Here is a 15983-nt window from a genome sequence, read left to right as displayed (position 1 = left end):
GTTTTTGGATTCAGTCACTCTTCAAAATGAACTAGCTCTTGATAATTATTGAAAAAGGTTTAATATTTTATACTTTGTTCTTATTGCAAATGGCTGCCTTAATATCATTTTATAGCCTGTATTGTTTTAGCAATAATACTGATGAATAATACCGTACAGAATTACAGCACTAACGTTTAAATGCTCACTGCTGGTAAGTTTCACAGTTCGCGAAGTTACATTTCCAATGAAGTGAACCATTGAGTGCAACACTTCCCCCTTCCAACTGTGAGCACTGTGTCTTAACGTGATTGGACAGCACAGCCTTAAAAAACTACTTCTATCCTTATCGCAGACTAAAACATGCTGCTGGTCTTAGCTTCATATTTACTGAACAGTGAGAGGGGTATGATTCTTCTCTATCTACCTGCCTGACTCTTGGCATGTACGCAGTACAAGCATGCCTCCTAAATTGTCAAACTAATTTTTAAAGTCATATTCGTACAGCAAACTACGGATGTTGGGCTGAGTGTGACCGAACAGCTGCTGTAGACGAAGCCTGAGCTCATTAGCAGGACATGATGAGACTCTGTCATAAGCTCTGGCTCAAGGAAACTCTCAAAGCTAAACCTCAGTATCGATATACTGTGTGTGTTAAGGGACTGTTACCGACAACTTGACACTCCCTCCCTTAACAGAAGTCAGAGACTGTGCAAATCAAACTAACAGCAAAATGATGCTTTTACACCTCAACACAAACTGAAGAGTAAACACACATATGCTTACACACGGGCATGAACACAAACACACAACACACTCAATTATGTTCATGGTGTCGGCTGCATTATCTATCAGCTGTCATCGATATATTCAGAACTTTTCTCGTTTCTTATATTGAAAATCCGTCTCACAGTGAAAGTGAGAGGCTGCGGCCAAACACACACACACACACACACTTCGATTTACGGTCTACATTCAGAGATCATTTCAGTCGATTTCAGACTGCTGGCTGAAATGGTCATCTTGTCTTATTTCGACAACTGATAGAAGCTCAGTTCATGTCTGCACGCCTGTGCGCATGTACAAGCGAATGTGCAGGTGAAACACGTGTTACTCTTGCAGCCATGCTTACATACAGTGTACTGTACATGGCACAGAATAATGATTACACAACTGTGTGTATCCCAAATAAACGTCAACTGGTAATATATACAAATACTCTTTTAATTTTTACACAGATTCTCTTTAAACTCTATTTGTTAACTGTGATCATGTTATTACATGTCTGGTGTGCTGAACAGCAGTGAGATGATAAATTACACTGTGGAAGCGTGATATGTTAGATGCAGAAAGGAAAGGAAAACGTTGGCTTGATTACAGAGAGAAAGGTGAGGATACTGTCAGTCGGGGTAGATCAGGAAGCCAGAGAAGGTGCTGTATTTGTTAGTGTTTCCACCGTGAACTTTGCCGCCGTCCAACTGTACACACACTTCATCCCCTACGTCCAGGTGCAGGATGACACTGTTGGAGGCGTAGTCGTAGTTCTGATCTGCATCTTGAGCGATTGCACTGGCCCTCACCTGAGATAAAGACAAGAGATTTGTTCATAATCTGCAGTAATAAAAAAACATTTATGTAGCAAAGGCCACAGGGAAAAAGGTTTTCAGGTTTTTGTAACCCCTGTTGAAGATTCAGGAGCGATTTGGCTCATGGTCGTCAGCTTAACCTTCAAGTCACAGAGACACCCCATATGTTGTGTTGATATTTGTTGAACCTTTGTACCATATTAGACAAGGATTTGCTAATTCTGTCCTAGAATCAGGCATGTATGGGCAAAATGTGTCTCTTCTGCCAGTGGTAACAGTCGTAATCAGAGTCAAGTCAACTGACCTGCCACGAATATGAATTTGTGATGCAGCAAGCAAGCCTTATGAAAACCAGGGATGTTTAATGCAACACACAAACTGACATAAACATTCAAGATCAATTAATCAGAACAATCCTAATAAAAACAGGCCAGATCTGTTAAAGTCATTGTCCTGTACCCACAACCTCTGCTGCTTCATTTTATTTGGATGTAACTGGTATCTTTCTGTGATCTCGGTGTCATCAGTACGGATGCTTTCCTGTCCACTGGGTAGCTAGATGAGATGTGCAGTGATCTTTGGCCTCAAACCTCCATCTGAGAGCACAACCTTTCTTAGCCGCTATCAATTTTTCCAGAGGGTTATTGCTCTCAGACCTGATCCACCTGTTGCAGAGTCTGATAGGAACTGCACAGACGGTATCAGGAAAGACATCGGTTCATTTGTCACGCAATTACAGCAAACCGAAGGACAACGACAGACACACTGATTGTTGCAACTTAACTGTTAATACTTTCACTTCATTAGGTACTCACAATATCTGGCAATATTTGGTTATTCTTTGTTTTTTTAGGTAATTTTTGGCTGTTTGTATGTTGGAGTTATATGTTAGGTACAATGTGTAATATTTAGAGCCGTCTATTAGCAGAAATCGAATATAGTGCTTATAGTCCATGTTGTCATTAGTGTGTAATCACTGGAAAATACCAACCGTTGTATTTTCTTAACCTCAGAATGAGCCCTTTAAATCTACATAGGGAGCGGGTCTCCTTTTACGGAGGTTGCCATGTTGTGCCGCCATGATACCCTCACTCCATCCTTGTCTCCCGCTCTGGGTCTGACTAAGCCCAGAATGATTAAACCAAACATTGGCTCCAGACAGAGAATCACATTTAGCTTTAACTGTGATGGCCACCTTACCCCCCATCAAGGCTGGAAACAGGGGACGGGACAGAAGGTTGTATTCTGCACTCTCACCACCAGATATCGCTAACTCTTAAATATTTTACATGTTGCATCTTTAAATAAATATCCATCCATTGTATATATGCATTAAATGTAAAGAGACCTTTTAAGCTAATGTGACAGATTGTTATCATACAGTTGTTTTTACACTTTCAAACAGCAGCAGACAGAGTAACATTTGCTTTCACTGAGTCATGTTTGTGTAAGTGCAATATTCACTCTCCTTTTGTTCTGCTTTTGGTCTTAACTAACTCCCAGGGTTGTTCACTAGACACTCTCAGCCTTTTCTGCTGTTTGAAACGTGTACAGTGGGATTTTAGACCTTCTTTATTGGGCTGGGAGCAGCTCAGTGTTGCAGCTGAAAGTCACACGTCACTTCACAAGAAACAGAGCATCAGTTTAACCAACTGTGATAGATGAAAAATAGAAAAAATATACACAGAAAACTATACAAGACACAGATGAACAACACCACATGTTCATCAAACTACAGAAGCTCAGTTCTACCCACAGTTAAAACACGGCCCTGACATTGTGAGCTTCATAAAACTGGGATTAACGGCCGCTATGCAGCAGTCACATGTATCCTCAGTCGACACACTACCAGAAGTGAAGAACATGGAGCCTTGCACAAGTTTATTAACTAATATGGTTCATCAGCATTTTTAAAAAAAATGTAGTTAGTTTTTATGAGTAAATCACAAAGATGTTATCCACATGACACTGGGCCTCTAATGGTATGAAAAGCCACTTGAGATTTCTGCACATATTAACATACCTGCTAAAATATACAATACCCCTGAACACTGATCCAGCACTGCCCCTATATTTCAGCATGGTGAAGCGCTTGTATGTGTGAATACATGCAATTAAGAAGAGGTGTCATCAGGAGCAGAATGAAACCTGCAGCAGCCAAGTGTAATGTCATGTTCCTCCCCTATAATTGGAGGCTTTTTTTTTCTAGATGAGCAGCCCAGTATCCCAGGGTTTAGTCGAACACATTTCAACGTGGAAAAGCAGCTGATTGGATGGAGAGCAGCATAACTTTATTCATTATGCTGTTAAATGTTTTGGCTACTTCATCTGCTCCCACGCTTAGTTCAAAGTCCTCAAAGTTATTTTTGCGCCCAGTGAGCAAATCTGCTTATAATAAATTGCACTATCATTGGGTGAGTAACCAACTAAGCAGACAATCAATTTAATCGTGGAAAATAAAGTACACAAGAGCATACATATTAATGAATGCAAATATGATACCCTCACTCCATCCTTGTCTCCCGCTCTGGGTCTGGGTCTGACTAAGGACATGTTCTGTCATCTCCACCAATGACCGAGCTTCCCTGACTCCCTTGTGATCACTAAAACAAATCAAGACGACCCATTCCCATCATTCTCCATCCAATGTAGAGGTTTTTTTTTTTTTTTTTTGCATATATCATCCATTTAACTCAGTATATTTCTCTGTATTTCTTCCATGTAGAGGTGAACATTTCTATTCCCCTCTTTAACACAGAAATGAATCAATACATTTTCTTTGTTTTTATGCATCTCACATCACTCCATTAATTGTTGTCTCTCCCTCCACACCTCACGCCCCTTCCATCATTCTTCTCCCATTTGCCACCCCATCTCCATCTCTTCATTCTGGACTCATCTATCCATCTTTGTGTGTCCTCACACTCCAGTGAGATGCAGGTCACGCACGCGTTTTCTTTCCCCCACCGTGGCAGTGTTGGCGGGAGCAGCGACTAAGTGTGTCCCTGTCCGGTCTAAATCGGATTGATTAACGGCATGCTGCTCTGGCAGGTCTCCAGAGGACTCTCACCCCCCTTGCCTCCTCTCCCTCCCCTCCTCACAGCATTCCTCACCCCTCCCTACCCCAGATGCGTCAGGGCAGGCTATACAGGGCTGCAGGCTACGGTAATTGGTAGTTGGACAGCCATGGCAGCTCACCGCCTAATAGGTCCAACTCCTCAATACCTCAATACAATTGCAATAAATGGGGGCACAGGATAGGCTAGAGTGGTCAAATGGGCCCATGAAATACTAACAGGAGGTCAGGATAAGATCCTACACACACACACACCCACACACACACACACACACACACAGCCTGTCTCTCACTACATCTTGATAAGAGCAACTCCTCTTCCTCTTTGTTTTTATGAATCTCAAGTGAACACCCAGGAAAACCCACACAGCATGTGAGACATTTTGTTATTTTACACTATTAGACTGCTTTGCTCTGAAGGGACTGAACAGCTCCCCTGAGGAGACCTAATAGGTTTTAGAAAAAATCTAACATCCGAGAGATTCTGACATCTTGTACATCCAACATCTGTCTGCACGGCTGAACGGCAGGATTCACCTGACAGCATATTCAGCTGAGTTAGAGCCCACAGGCTGCTGTAACTCGCTTACAAGTACAGCATAAAACTGCAATTAAAACTGGTTTATCATTCTGTATGTGCGTGGACCACAGTACTACAAGCCTTCATTGTAAAGTGTGATTACAGCTACCGCTGGTTTCTGCCTTTCTGAATTGCCCGTATTTAAGGGTCATAACAAAAGTTGCAGCGGTGATATTCACACCAACTCACTGAAATGGCCTTTTAAACATGAACATCAGCTAATTATATTTGCCAGCCCAAAGGACACAGTGTTATTTATGACTCTTTATGGTTGACTTCCTTATGAGATGCGTAGGTTTACTTAGCCTTAGCTCAGACACTGGAGGTGCTGACATTTAATTTGTTATGTTTATGATTAATTCAGTTGTATTTCCTCTCTACATATACAGTAACCCAGTGGAAAGATCCACTATTTTATATAGTTTATGCATGTATTTTTAAGAGGGTGACATTTAAAATATTATCATTGTTATCATCAATATTAATGCAAGATCTGAACATAACCTGCAGTGAATAAATCACCTATTTGTTGATATTACATATTTCTTCACATCAAAGTCTATTTATGCAAAAAATTATATGTACTCAACTACTGTAGTACAGATTTCAGGTATTTGCCTTCTATGCAATTGAGTTTGTACTATATTATGTATCTACTCAAAGGAAATACTGTATTTTCGCATTAAAAGTAACATTTCAGGTTCAGATTTTACAGTAAAAAGGTTGAAATATAATAAACTCCACCTCAATCAGAAAGTCAAAAGCTTCTTATGAATTCATGCATCAGCATTAATCACCTAATAATGGAAAATAGTCACACCCATTTTTGTATATATATACAGTAGATATATATAGTTGCTTAATTTCAAGGTTCTTTTCATACCACTGAAGAAAATCGTGTAATTTCTTGGTCCAAGCCGAGCTGTTAACATTGCAGTGTTTTGACACTGAAACCAGCACAGATGAATCTGCAGGTTCAGCTGTCAGTAACAATCACAGTGAAAGCTTGTTTTCCTAAAGTGGGCAGGAGGTGCAGGGACTTTGGGAGGGAAAACAAGAGGGGAAGGCAAATCAGGATTATTGTCAACAACGGCGGAGATTGATAGCGACAAGGGAGTGAATTTCTGTCTGTTGGTCCAATGTGGTTCCGACTTGATCTGCTGCTGTTGGGGAGAAGCAAGACCCCTGGGACAATAGGGAAGATTACACTGCCTCCGCTTTTCATTAGGGGGGTAACATTAAATGAGGAGAGAGACAGGGAAGACGAGCGAGAAAGAGAGAGTGAGGAAATTGACAGCACAGAAATAATTCACCGACTGCGTTAAATGCTCAATAAAATCTACATTTTCAGCTGTGTACCACTGATTTGTGTGACATATTTAAGAGCTGACATTCTCTGTTTCATATTTATTTAGGCAAAGATCTTTGTCATTTTTATCTATAGCGATCCAATATTAAACTGAGTGTTCATAATGTTTATGTCTGTCTGTGTAAGCTTTGTCTCACAGAAGAAAAGCAGGAAAGAGGCTTGGGGTAAGGAGAAAAGAAGAATATGTCATGGAAAGAAGGGTATGAAAGCAGAAACTTGGCTAAGGACACACAGATGGGCTTTCAGCCACAGGCACTTTAACAATCTAAACACTGGATTCGAGTAAGGGATTTTAAAGTTGAGGTGGACTTTGAGTGATGGTGAGGGAGCCTGTTGGATAACAATCTGATCAGGCATGCCTGTTTCAGATGAGGGAGGGGTATAAATGAGGTTGGGGATGTGGGCTGTGTATGTAGCGTGTTATTTTTTTTTTTAGTTTTGTTTTGTTTCACAGTGGTGCCTTGATCCTCTGGTAATAAAACTGACAGGATTCATTCAGTGTGATGTACAGACCTCTCAGAGCGGAGCGAGGCGATTGAGACTGGGGTCTCTTAAACTTGCCTGAGGGACCTCTAAAGGTGAACTGGGAGCGAGAAGAAGGGCAATTGAAATGGCCCTTTTTGTAAAACCTGCTGTGTTGTCTCTGCTTCCATCCATGTGTACCAGCCTGAGGTATCCTGTTCCTGTTATGCAGGTCGACATGTAACCCTCCTCCCGTGCTGCAGACTAACACACTAATTGGCATACTAAATGCTAATATTTTGCCATGACACTCAAGGCCCAAGGTGTCAAGATGTTGATTAGAAAGTCTCTAATTGGCTCTAGACTGAAACCTTTGAGGGTAGAGGAAATGCCTTAATTGGGTATAAATGGGTTCACTGGATGGTCTATCTGCAGAACAAGTTAAATTATACTATTGCTTTATAACAAATAGTCGAACGCCTCACACTGTAGACCTGCAGTGGATGCACAGTCTGCAGGGACACAAACAGCAAAGTGACTAATCATCTAACACTCATGCATCATATAAAAACTGTGTCACAGGTCAGAAGTTAACCATCTAATCTGAACATACCAGCGCTTAAAAAAAATTAATTATCCCGTGTATATTTTGGCATTGTTCATGTAAGTTCTTAAAATAGCAGTGTAAAGCCCTGCTGATGATAAAAGACACAATTTTACTTAAACAATGATATAACAGGGAGGCAAAAGAAAAGCACAACAAAGGCAATGTAAAACACGGTGCGCTGAGTTGTTTCAGTGGGCAGAATATAATGGCCTTAGCCATTATAACAGGAACATAGTCAAATAATGACTGTGTGTACAACCATGCACAAAGATGTGTGTGTGTGTGTGTGTGTGTGTGTGTCCTCTAAGAAAAAGACAAGCAAAGAAAACAAGGCTAAGCTGGAGGATTCTTTCTGTTTGTGCTACAAGAAACGTTGTCTGAAGTGAAGGCTTTTCATCCTTCATCACAAAATGCTCCCCATTATAATGTTAGTCAATTGTGTCTGATATCAAATCAATGCAACACACAGAAAATTATTCTTGCTTATGAATTATTCTGGCAACACATGCAAATAAAATAAAGTATGAACTGTTTAATGAAGTGCCCCATGAGGCCCATATTGACACCTTGTCTGAGATACTGTAATTAGCACCTTACACCTCTCACAGAAGCTACATCACACCTACCTACTGGAGATGAGCGGTTTATTTCTTATACTCCAGTTCAAGCTTGTCATCACCACAATTTTTAACTGGCGTATTTAATTATCTAATTAGCTTAGTTATTTTTGATGTTAATGCATAAACTTGGTGTTTCAGTTAGAGCTCGGTAAAAACACAATGATTTGCACAAAGAAAGTGTTTAGTTTGCACAACACTGTCTATGCTGTTTTATGTTTGAGGCCGAGCCTAAAAGATGTTTTCTACTGAAATCAAACCTTTATTTATAACACACCTTTAATAATACACTACAACTTTCTATGGTCGTGTGGACACATTTTACTCTGATACCATTCTTGTGTGGAAATTTTGGACTTGTTAGGACATTTTTGGCTGGTAAATGGTTTTTTGAGACTTGGTTTTAGAGTTAGGGTCTAGGGAATGCATTATGTCTACGAGTGTCCTCACCACTAGACTGCAACATAAGTCTGTGTGTGCGTGTGTGTGTGTGTGTGCGTGTGTGTGCGTGTGCGCGCGTGTGTGTGTGTGTGTGTGTGTGTGTGTGTGTGTGTGTGTGTGTGTGACCAACTACAGACTGACCAACTCAGATTCATACATGTTGGACTGGCTATAAATATTCATACTCCCACTCCATGCTCATCACTGTAAAGGGCAAAGTACATATTGGTGGTGAATTATATATCCATGAAAAGGTCATCTACCTCAACACCAATCTTTTGATGAGTTATGGGACATAAGAATTGAAGAGAATTCCTTTCATTGAGTGATTCAGCTCAGCCAACTCGGTGTAAACTTGCACATCAGCTACACGTTTCATTAGCCAACAGTTGGGACAATCATCCGGCAAAGCGTCTGTTTTTTCCATAGACATATGTCAGGTATGTGCCTGATTAACTAGCTTGCATCTCTTGTCCTCAACATCTCCCTTCAACAAGGACAGAGGATGATACATTTTTCCTTTCTTTATCTCATCCTCCTGTGAATATACATCCATCCATCTCTCTCACTATCAGCCCACTTGTCTGCATCCTGCCTGTTTCTGCAGTGATCTCTCTCCAGGATGTGTCTTGTTCTCAGCTCCCTTTGACAAGACATTGATCAACACCATGCATCAGTCTGACAATGCTTGTAGCCTATACACACACACACACACACACACACACACACACACACACACTTCCACACATGTTGCGAAACACACTAGAGACAGGCGTGCCAGACTTTAGAAGGACAGGTCGACATTTTAGGGAAAAGTTCATATGTGATGCCTCTCTTATGATAAATTCGTAGGCCGAGCCACCAGATTAGCTTAGCATAAGAGTCCAACACAAAACAGTGAACTGTTGTCTTTACGCTTTTTAAACACATCAAGTGTAACATGTTAATTTGCAGCTTTGACCAGTGCCGTACTAAACATCTTACAGTAACCTCGTCATTTTTTCAGTCAGGAGCTGGCTGCTCTTAAACATGTCAAAAATGTTTTGGCGTTGTTTCTAAAAGAGCCTGTTAGGCAACAAAGGTAATCAACAAGTAGCTCATAATTATACCTGCTGTTGAATAGTTTAATTGCAGTGTATAAGATGTAATGAATCTCTGTTAATTAGCTGGAGACAAATTTTGTCTTGTCATGCTTTACAGGTTACCCAGTCAGAAGGACTGTTACAGTCGTCGTACTGGTAGAGGAGTAACGTGCTGCTGAATGACTTTACACTAAACTGACAAACTTTTTCAGTATCGTCAAGGTTTTTCTCATCGACTTAGCTGGTTCACTGTTACAGAGCACTTGTCTGCTCACTGGGGGAAAAAAACAGGTGCAATGAAACAGTGAGGGCAATATCAGCACTGAATTGGGTTAAATAATTTAGTTGATGGAAAAGATAATTAATGGAGATGGAGTCAATAGCCAGTGTAAAGGGTGTGTGTGTGTGTGTGTGTGTGTGTGTATGCAGAAGGGGCACAGGTGGAGGAGAGAAGATCTCATCTAAAGGCTATGAAAGATTTAACAGCAGGAGAAGACAGGAATGACAATATCTGTGAAGACACGCAACCAAACCAAGTGCCCCAATTATATCTGGCATTTATGCACATCCCATCAAATCAATAAAATGAGGAATTGCTATTTTTATGGACTCGATCAGTCACATGAAAGATCTGCTGTGCAGTGATGTGTATTTGGAGCACAGCGGTCTACGTCAAAATCACTAAAACAGATTCCTGTGAAATGTGACACAAACTGAGACTGTAAGCCAGAAAAAAAAAAAAAACAGATGATCAAACAGATGTTTTTGGTGCGTTTTTTTTTAAAGATCATAAAACATATCAAGATATGATCATTTTAATAGTTTCATTGTGAACTATTGCACTTTTTTCTGTGTAAAAATCTGTCAAATCTGTGTATTCTGAGGCAGCTTTTTATTCCTTTTCTTTGTATCCTGAAGTGTTGGTCAAGTGAAGTGTTGGTCAAGACAAGACAGCAATTAGAAGATGTCACCTTGAGTTATATGAATATTTTTCAACTGTTTTCAGTTTGTCACAGAATAAAAAATATATCGATAAATCAAGAAAATAACCTGCAAATTAATCAATAATGAAAATATTCATTAGTTGTACCTGGAGCCAGCTCTGTAAATCCAAATCATAGCCACATTGTTTCATATATACAAGGAGGGTCAGCAGTTGAAAGTTCGGGAAAAAATGGTTTGCAATGTTTTTGCAAAAACAGCCTGAACACACTTAAAAAAAGAGGATGCTGACTTTTCACCAAATTTCACTGGAATCTGTTTTGGATATATCTCGCTAACTAACAACCACGTGGAGTCAGTGTGCATAGGTGGTGCAGGGGTCCTGGTCCACTCAGCCACTGTAATGTCCCAAGGTTTGAGTCCTAGTAGCCCAGTGATGTGTGTACAGGTAGTGGTACATTGCTGTATTACTGTGAATGGTAAAAGAGGTCTGTTAGGCCAGCTGCATATTCTTGGTGGTTGTATATGTTTCCTATAAAGGCCTCTACGGTGCAGCAGTGAGGTCAGCAAGGTCAGGGGACAGAGACTGTGCCGAACTGCCGACATAGAAAAACAAAAATTCCCCTTTAGAAGTATAATTTAGCATTTTTCCATAAGGAGCAGAGGATTAGTTAGAAAAAGACTGTGATGCAAACTGGTCCCTTGCTGTATTCTTATGGGTCCACTTGTAGGATTTAAAGTGTAGCAGGATGGAGATTCAGTAAAGCAGCACCCCAGCAGGGTGATGGTCTGCTCAGGAGCACGCTGCTGTCGGTTCATGTACCGTGTGAAATCTGTGTCGAGAAGCCACTGCTTCACCATAAAACACTCAGCCTAGTGTGGCTTGGTTTGTAACAATTGCAAAGCATGTTTTCTTTTCTTCATCTCCGTTAATCCCCAGGACGTCACTCTTCTGTTGTGCAGCACGCATGTCAGAATCAGAGCTTTTCCACAGAGTAAGCGCTTAGTACTTCAAGCTTGTCACGGATCTCCAGATGGAAGCGTTAAAGGCTTTTTCCAGGCATTTGTACTTGTTTATTTGTTAGTGTTAAAGTCAGTGTACCTCAGAGGACAGTAGCCAGATGTTGAATTTTGTCTTTGCTCCACTGAGACATGGGGGATTGTTATCCTCTTGATCGCTTGGCTGTCACTCTCTCTCCCTCTCTCTCTCCCTCTCTCTCTCTTGCTCGCTCGCCCTCCCTTTGTTTGCGAGTTGTACAATTAATTACAGTTTTGGTTTTCCATGTAAAGCAGTTCTTAGTCCCACCTCTGCCTCTGTATTCATCCTGCCTTCATTTCCTCTTCTTTGTCCTCATATTTTCTGATTACACTGCATTGAACAGAGGGTTGATGGTTCTTCTCCTGCATACAAGAGTTGAGCTACAGCATGAGTCATTTTAATTTCATTTAATCCTCAAAGTAAAAAACATTTGGACTCTTTTTGGTATATTTTTGTCTTTTCAATATGCTATTATCCATTATGTGGTTAGACTGTTGCACCTGTGCAGTGAAATAAAAATAAAACTTCAATAGCCCTGAAATAAATCCGGTCTTTATGGATCTTTAAATTATTCGCTTTTGTTGACCCTATGTCATAGAGATGTTACATCTACATGTTTTAATGAATTTAATGTGACACTGACCTTTCTATAAAAAACCGCAGCATCAGTAATGTAAGCAAAAACCCAAACATGGCAAAGCCCTCTAGCGGCTGTGGGGGGTCGACAAGAGTAAAGGAGGAAAGTGTGTGACGTTGCAGAGATAAAAAGAATATGGGAAAAAACATCGTAATGTTTTGAACACAGGAGGCCAGTGTTTGCTCCCTGCACCAAACTGTCAGCGTTAGTTTCTTTTAGCCAGTCATTCCTTAACTTTAACCTATCGTGGATTATTTTAACCAGGGACGATGGAGACCCTCGTGAATAAAACTGAACTGTAGTTACAACAGAGAGGTGCCTTGAGCTGAACGAAGTAGTTATTTTTACCTAAATCCTTCCCAAGCAAACCTAAACCACAGTGGCGTTACATGACAAATGGTTTATTTTGGTTTTATTTTAAAAGCGACAGTGGAAGCACAGAAAACGTACGTTGTTGTGTTGGTAGTTGCAGACTGGGGGTTTATGTGAAAAGGCCAAACACTCAGTTCATAAGTTCGAAGAGACACTTCAGACGCACAAACACACCCATCTACACCCACACTCACCTGTCCGTTCTTCTTTAGGTCAGCCCACATGCTGGTCCCATCACCTCCTCTCATCAGGACATGGTAGGTGAAGTAGTAGATACCAGGCAGAGGGCAGGTGAATTTGCCCGTGGTCGGTTCGTAGTAGTTCCCTACGTTGGTCACCACATCATCAAACTTCAGTATTTCACTCCCTTCGTGTTGTTTTCTGAGGCCGGCGTAGAAGGCGATTTTAGGACTGTAGAAGGATGAGCCATAGCCACCAGGCCCAGGCCCCGGTGGACCAGGTGGGCCTGGCTTTCCGGGTTCTCCAGGTGGCCCAGGAGGCCCTTTAGGGCCTGGAGGACCAGGAAGTCCGGGGCTCCCTCTAAACCCCTGTTTGCCCCTGCGGTTTGGGAAGTCTGGGGGCTGTGGGGAGACGGCTGTCAGCTCTCCCTGTGGGGGGGTAAATGTGTCACATACCATCTTGCAGCTCCCAAGCATCTCGTAATGCGTGCCCCCTCCTCCGGACCCTCCCCCTTTGGTAGTGTGGACCAATAGGGGAATGGCCACCAGCAGGACCAGTACCATGGCCACGCCAACTCCAGCCCCGATGACACGTTTCTTGCGGCTGAGCCGGGAGGCGGCCAGCGTGAGGAAGTCCTCCTCCCCCTTCGCTGGAATGGTTGTGCCAGCCAGGCTGAAGTCTGGGTAGACAGTAACTATTGGATGGAGAAGGTGGAGGAAGAAAATGTGTGATTGCTCGGGACAGAGAAAAAATACTTGGTGGCAATTCTAAGCAGCGGGCAGGCAAATATGGAGAAAATCAAAAGAGGGAGTTAGAATAAAAACAGTCTTTCAGCATGGGTTTGGTATCCTATTATTTTTCAGTTTTCTGTGGTTCACTGGGGCGTCTGGGGGCTGTTAACCTCCCTAAAGATAGCACATCACTTTGCAAACCAAAATAACAAAGAATTTAAATGTTTTTGTCAAACACGAGCGTCACCGTTGAGATGCTGGACATTTGTTTTATTTTTTTTAACGCAGCTCTGAGGATGTGGAAGCTCCAGTGAAAAGCTTTCTGTTGCTCAGGCAGAGAGATGTCAGGTGGGGTCTACAGTATTCCCACTGGAGTTCATCTCACCCACCACATATGGGGAAGGACGCTTTACTTGTCTGTCCAAGAACGAGAAGAGAAGAGACGATAAATATCTGCTCTTTTCTTCTGTTTTCCTTGATGGGCTCACACCTCTCTCTCTCTTTATATATTGTTTTAGGAGACTGGCTTAGATTTATCTCAGCAATCTACTCCTCCATTTAAAGCACAGATTTGTTACAGGTCATAAAAAGGCAAATTCAGTAGAAAGAGCAGGCCAAATTGCACTGGATATGGAAACTCTTGCTTTAAATGCAACTTGGCTGAAGCAGAAAACATTTTTTTTTCCACAAAAAAATCACTGAATATCTTGCAGTCTAGGAGGAAACACATACAATAAAATAAACAGTCATGAACTATAAAACCAAAAATGTTTAAATGAAAATGTATAAGACATTTACCAAAGCACTTAAATTTCTTATTAATTAACGATATAATTTGTATTCTGTAGTTTAAAATACAGGGGGAAAGACACAGCAGGGACTTTGTCTTAGGTTTATTTAAATAATTTTAATGTTTAAAATAATAATAAAAATAATCAAACTAACTATGCTCTTATTGTCATAGGCCTATGTTCTGAAGCCAGTTTTCAAAAACAAAAATAAAACGGTATCCCGAGCAATAAAATTAGAACTTACATGTCAAACACTGGGTTTCATCAAAACAATAAAATATCATCATTTCACAAGCAAACTTTTGAGCCACTCCTGCACAAAACAGATATGCTTACCACGATTCGTCCCCTTTTTTTCTTCTCTCTGTCTTTTGCACCCGGTGTTCAGTGTCTTTTCATCCTGCGGGTTCAGATGGAAACGCCGCAGGGAAAGTGGTTCAGGACCCGAATGAAATCCTCCAAAGACTGGCCGAGCGCTCCCACTGTCGCATCGGGTGAAGTTGCGCTGCGGTGCAAACTCAAAGTCGCACTAAATCTCTCATCTCATCCAGGACTCCTGCATGGTGGCCGCGCAGCACTGTCCGAAATGCTCCAAGCAGCCCGAGCTGGCACGGAGGGCAAAATGTTCAGCAAACAATAAGACGACTCAGATGTGGGAGCGCTCCTGAAAACCAAATGACATATTCTGACCAGTTACTTTCACAGAGTTTTCACCGAGCAGAGCAACAGTTCGTTCACTTGTTGTATTTTCCGTCCTGCTCCTGTCTGCTCAGCATCTGCCTACTACAGCTCCCCCGCCCTCCCTCCGCAACACACACACACACACACACACACTCACACCCTCACACACACACACACACTCACACACACACAAACGGATCCATCCCATCCTGCATGTGACCTTTTCACTAAATCAAGTGACCACATCTGTTTAATAGTTTAATCAGTGTGTCGTTTTTCGATCAATCACCAAAGATTATTATTTGCACAAATCAAAGCCCAAAAACTTCCTGTGATAATATTCATAGTTCGTCCTGATTTGGCATGACACCTGTCAGATCTAGTGATACTGGGATCACCACCCACCCCCCTCCCCCCATGCAGGTTTAAGCTTTGAGTAAGACACAGGTAGAGCAGCAGGTGTGAAGGGGCTGAAGTGTGAGCTACAGATGTGACTGACACACATCAGCAGGATGGTGAAGTGAAAAGGATGAAGTGAAAGGAGAACAGTGGTGTTTGCAGGGTTTGTTGTCTGCGTCTGTGTTTCTGTAGCTTTCAGACCTCATTAGGGATGAAAGATGTATTGCTGTTGACAACCCCCCTCTTCCTCCGCCTGCTCCTGGTCTTTCCTTCCTCTCTCTCTCCGATTTTACATTTACAGCAGTTGTAAATTAATTAACTCTCAAATTGGACATTGTTGTAATGTGATTTTTGTGAGTGTGGATGCCTGACAAAGAAAAGGGGTTACCCAAATACAGGATTTTTTTTAAAT

At 41.6% G+C, this 15983-nt stretch overlaps 1 protein-coding gene across 1 annotated transcript; it reads right to left on the bottom strand.

The window, feature by feature from the left end:
- Positions 1–950: 950 nt before the first annotated feature.
- Positions 951–15014, bottom strand: c1ql4b (complement component 1, q subcomponent-like 4b). Its single transcript, XM_026307140.2, has 3 exons — positions 14828–15014; positions 12984–13663; positions 951–1559 (listed from the first exon to the last, which is right to left on the bottom strand). The coding sequence occupies exons 2-3, from the start codon at positions 13530–13532 to the stop codon at positions 1380–1382; spliced, it is 729 nt and encodes a 242-aa protein (XP_026162925.1). The 5' UTR covers positions 13533–13663; positions 14828–15014; the 3' UTR covers positions 951–1379.
- Positions 15015–15983: the final 969 nt, after the last annotated feature.

The sequence above is a fragment of the Mastacembelus armatus genome, chromosome 5 (assembly GCF_900324485.2).
Source record: "Mastacembelus armatus chromosome 5, fMasArm1.2, whole genome shotgun sequence".
Taxonomy (NCBI): domain Eukaryota; kingdom Metazoa; phylum Chordata; class Actinopteri; order Synbranchiformes; family Mastacembelidae; genus Mastacembelus; species Mastacembelus armatus.
This window is presented reverse-complemented; position numbering and strand designations above follow the sequence as displayed.

What these genes read in the sequence shown, in the direction of transcription:
- c1ql4b (XM_026307140.2), bottom strand. Translation starts at nt 13,532, where the DNA reads ATGGTACTGGTCCTGCTGGTGGCCATTCCCCTATTGGTCCACACTACC. An exon ending in ACCTAAAGAAGAACGGACAG is followed by an intron (nt 1,560 to 12,983) that starts GTGAGTGTGGGT and finishes TCTTTATCTCAG; the next exon opens with GTGAGGGCCAGTGCAATCGC.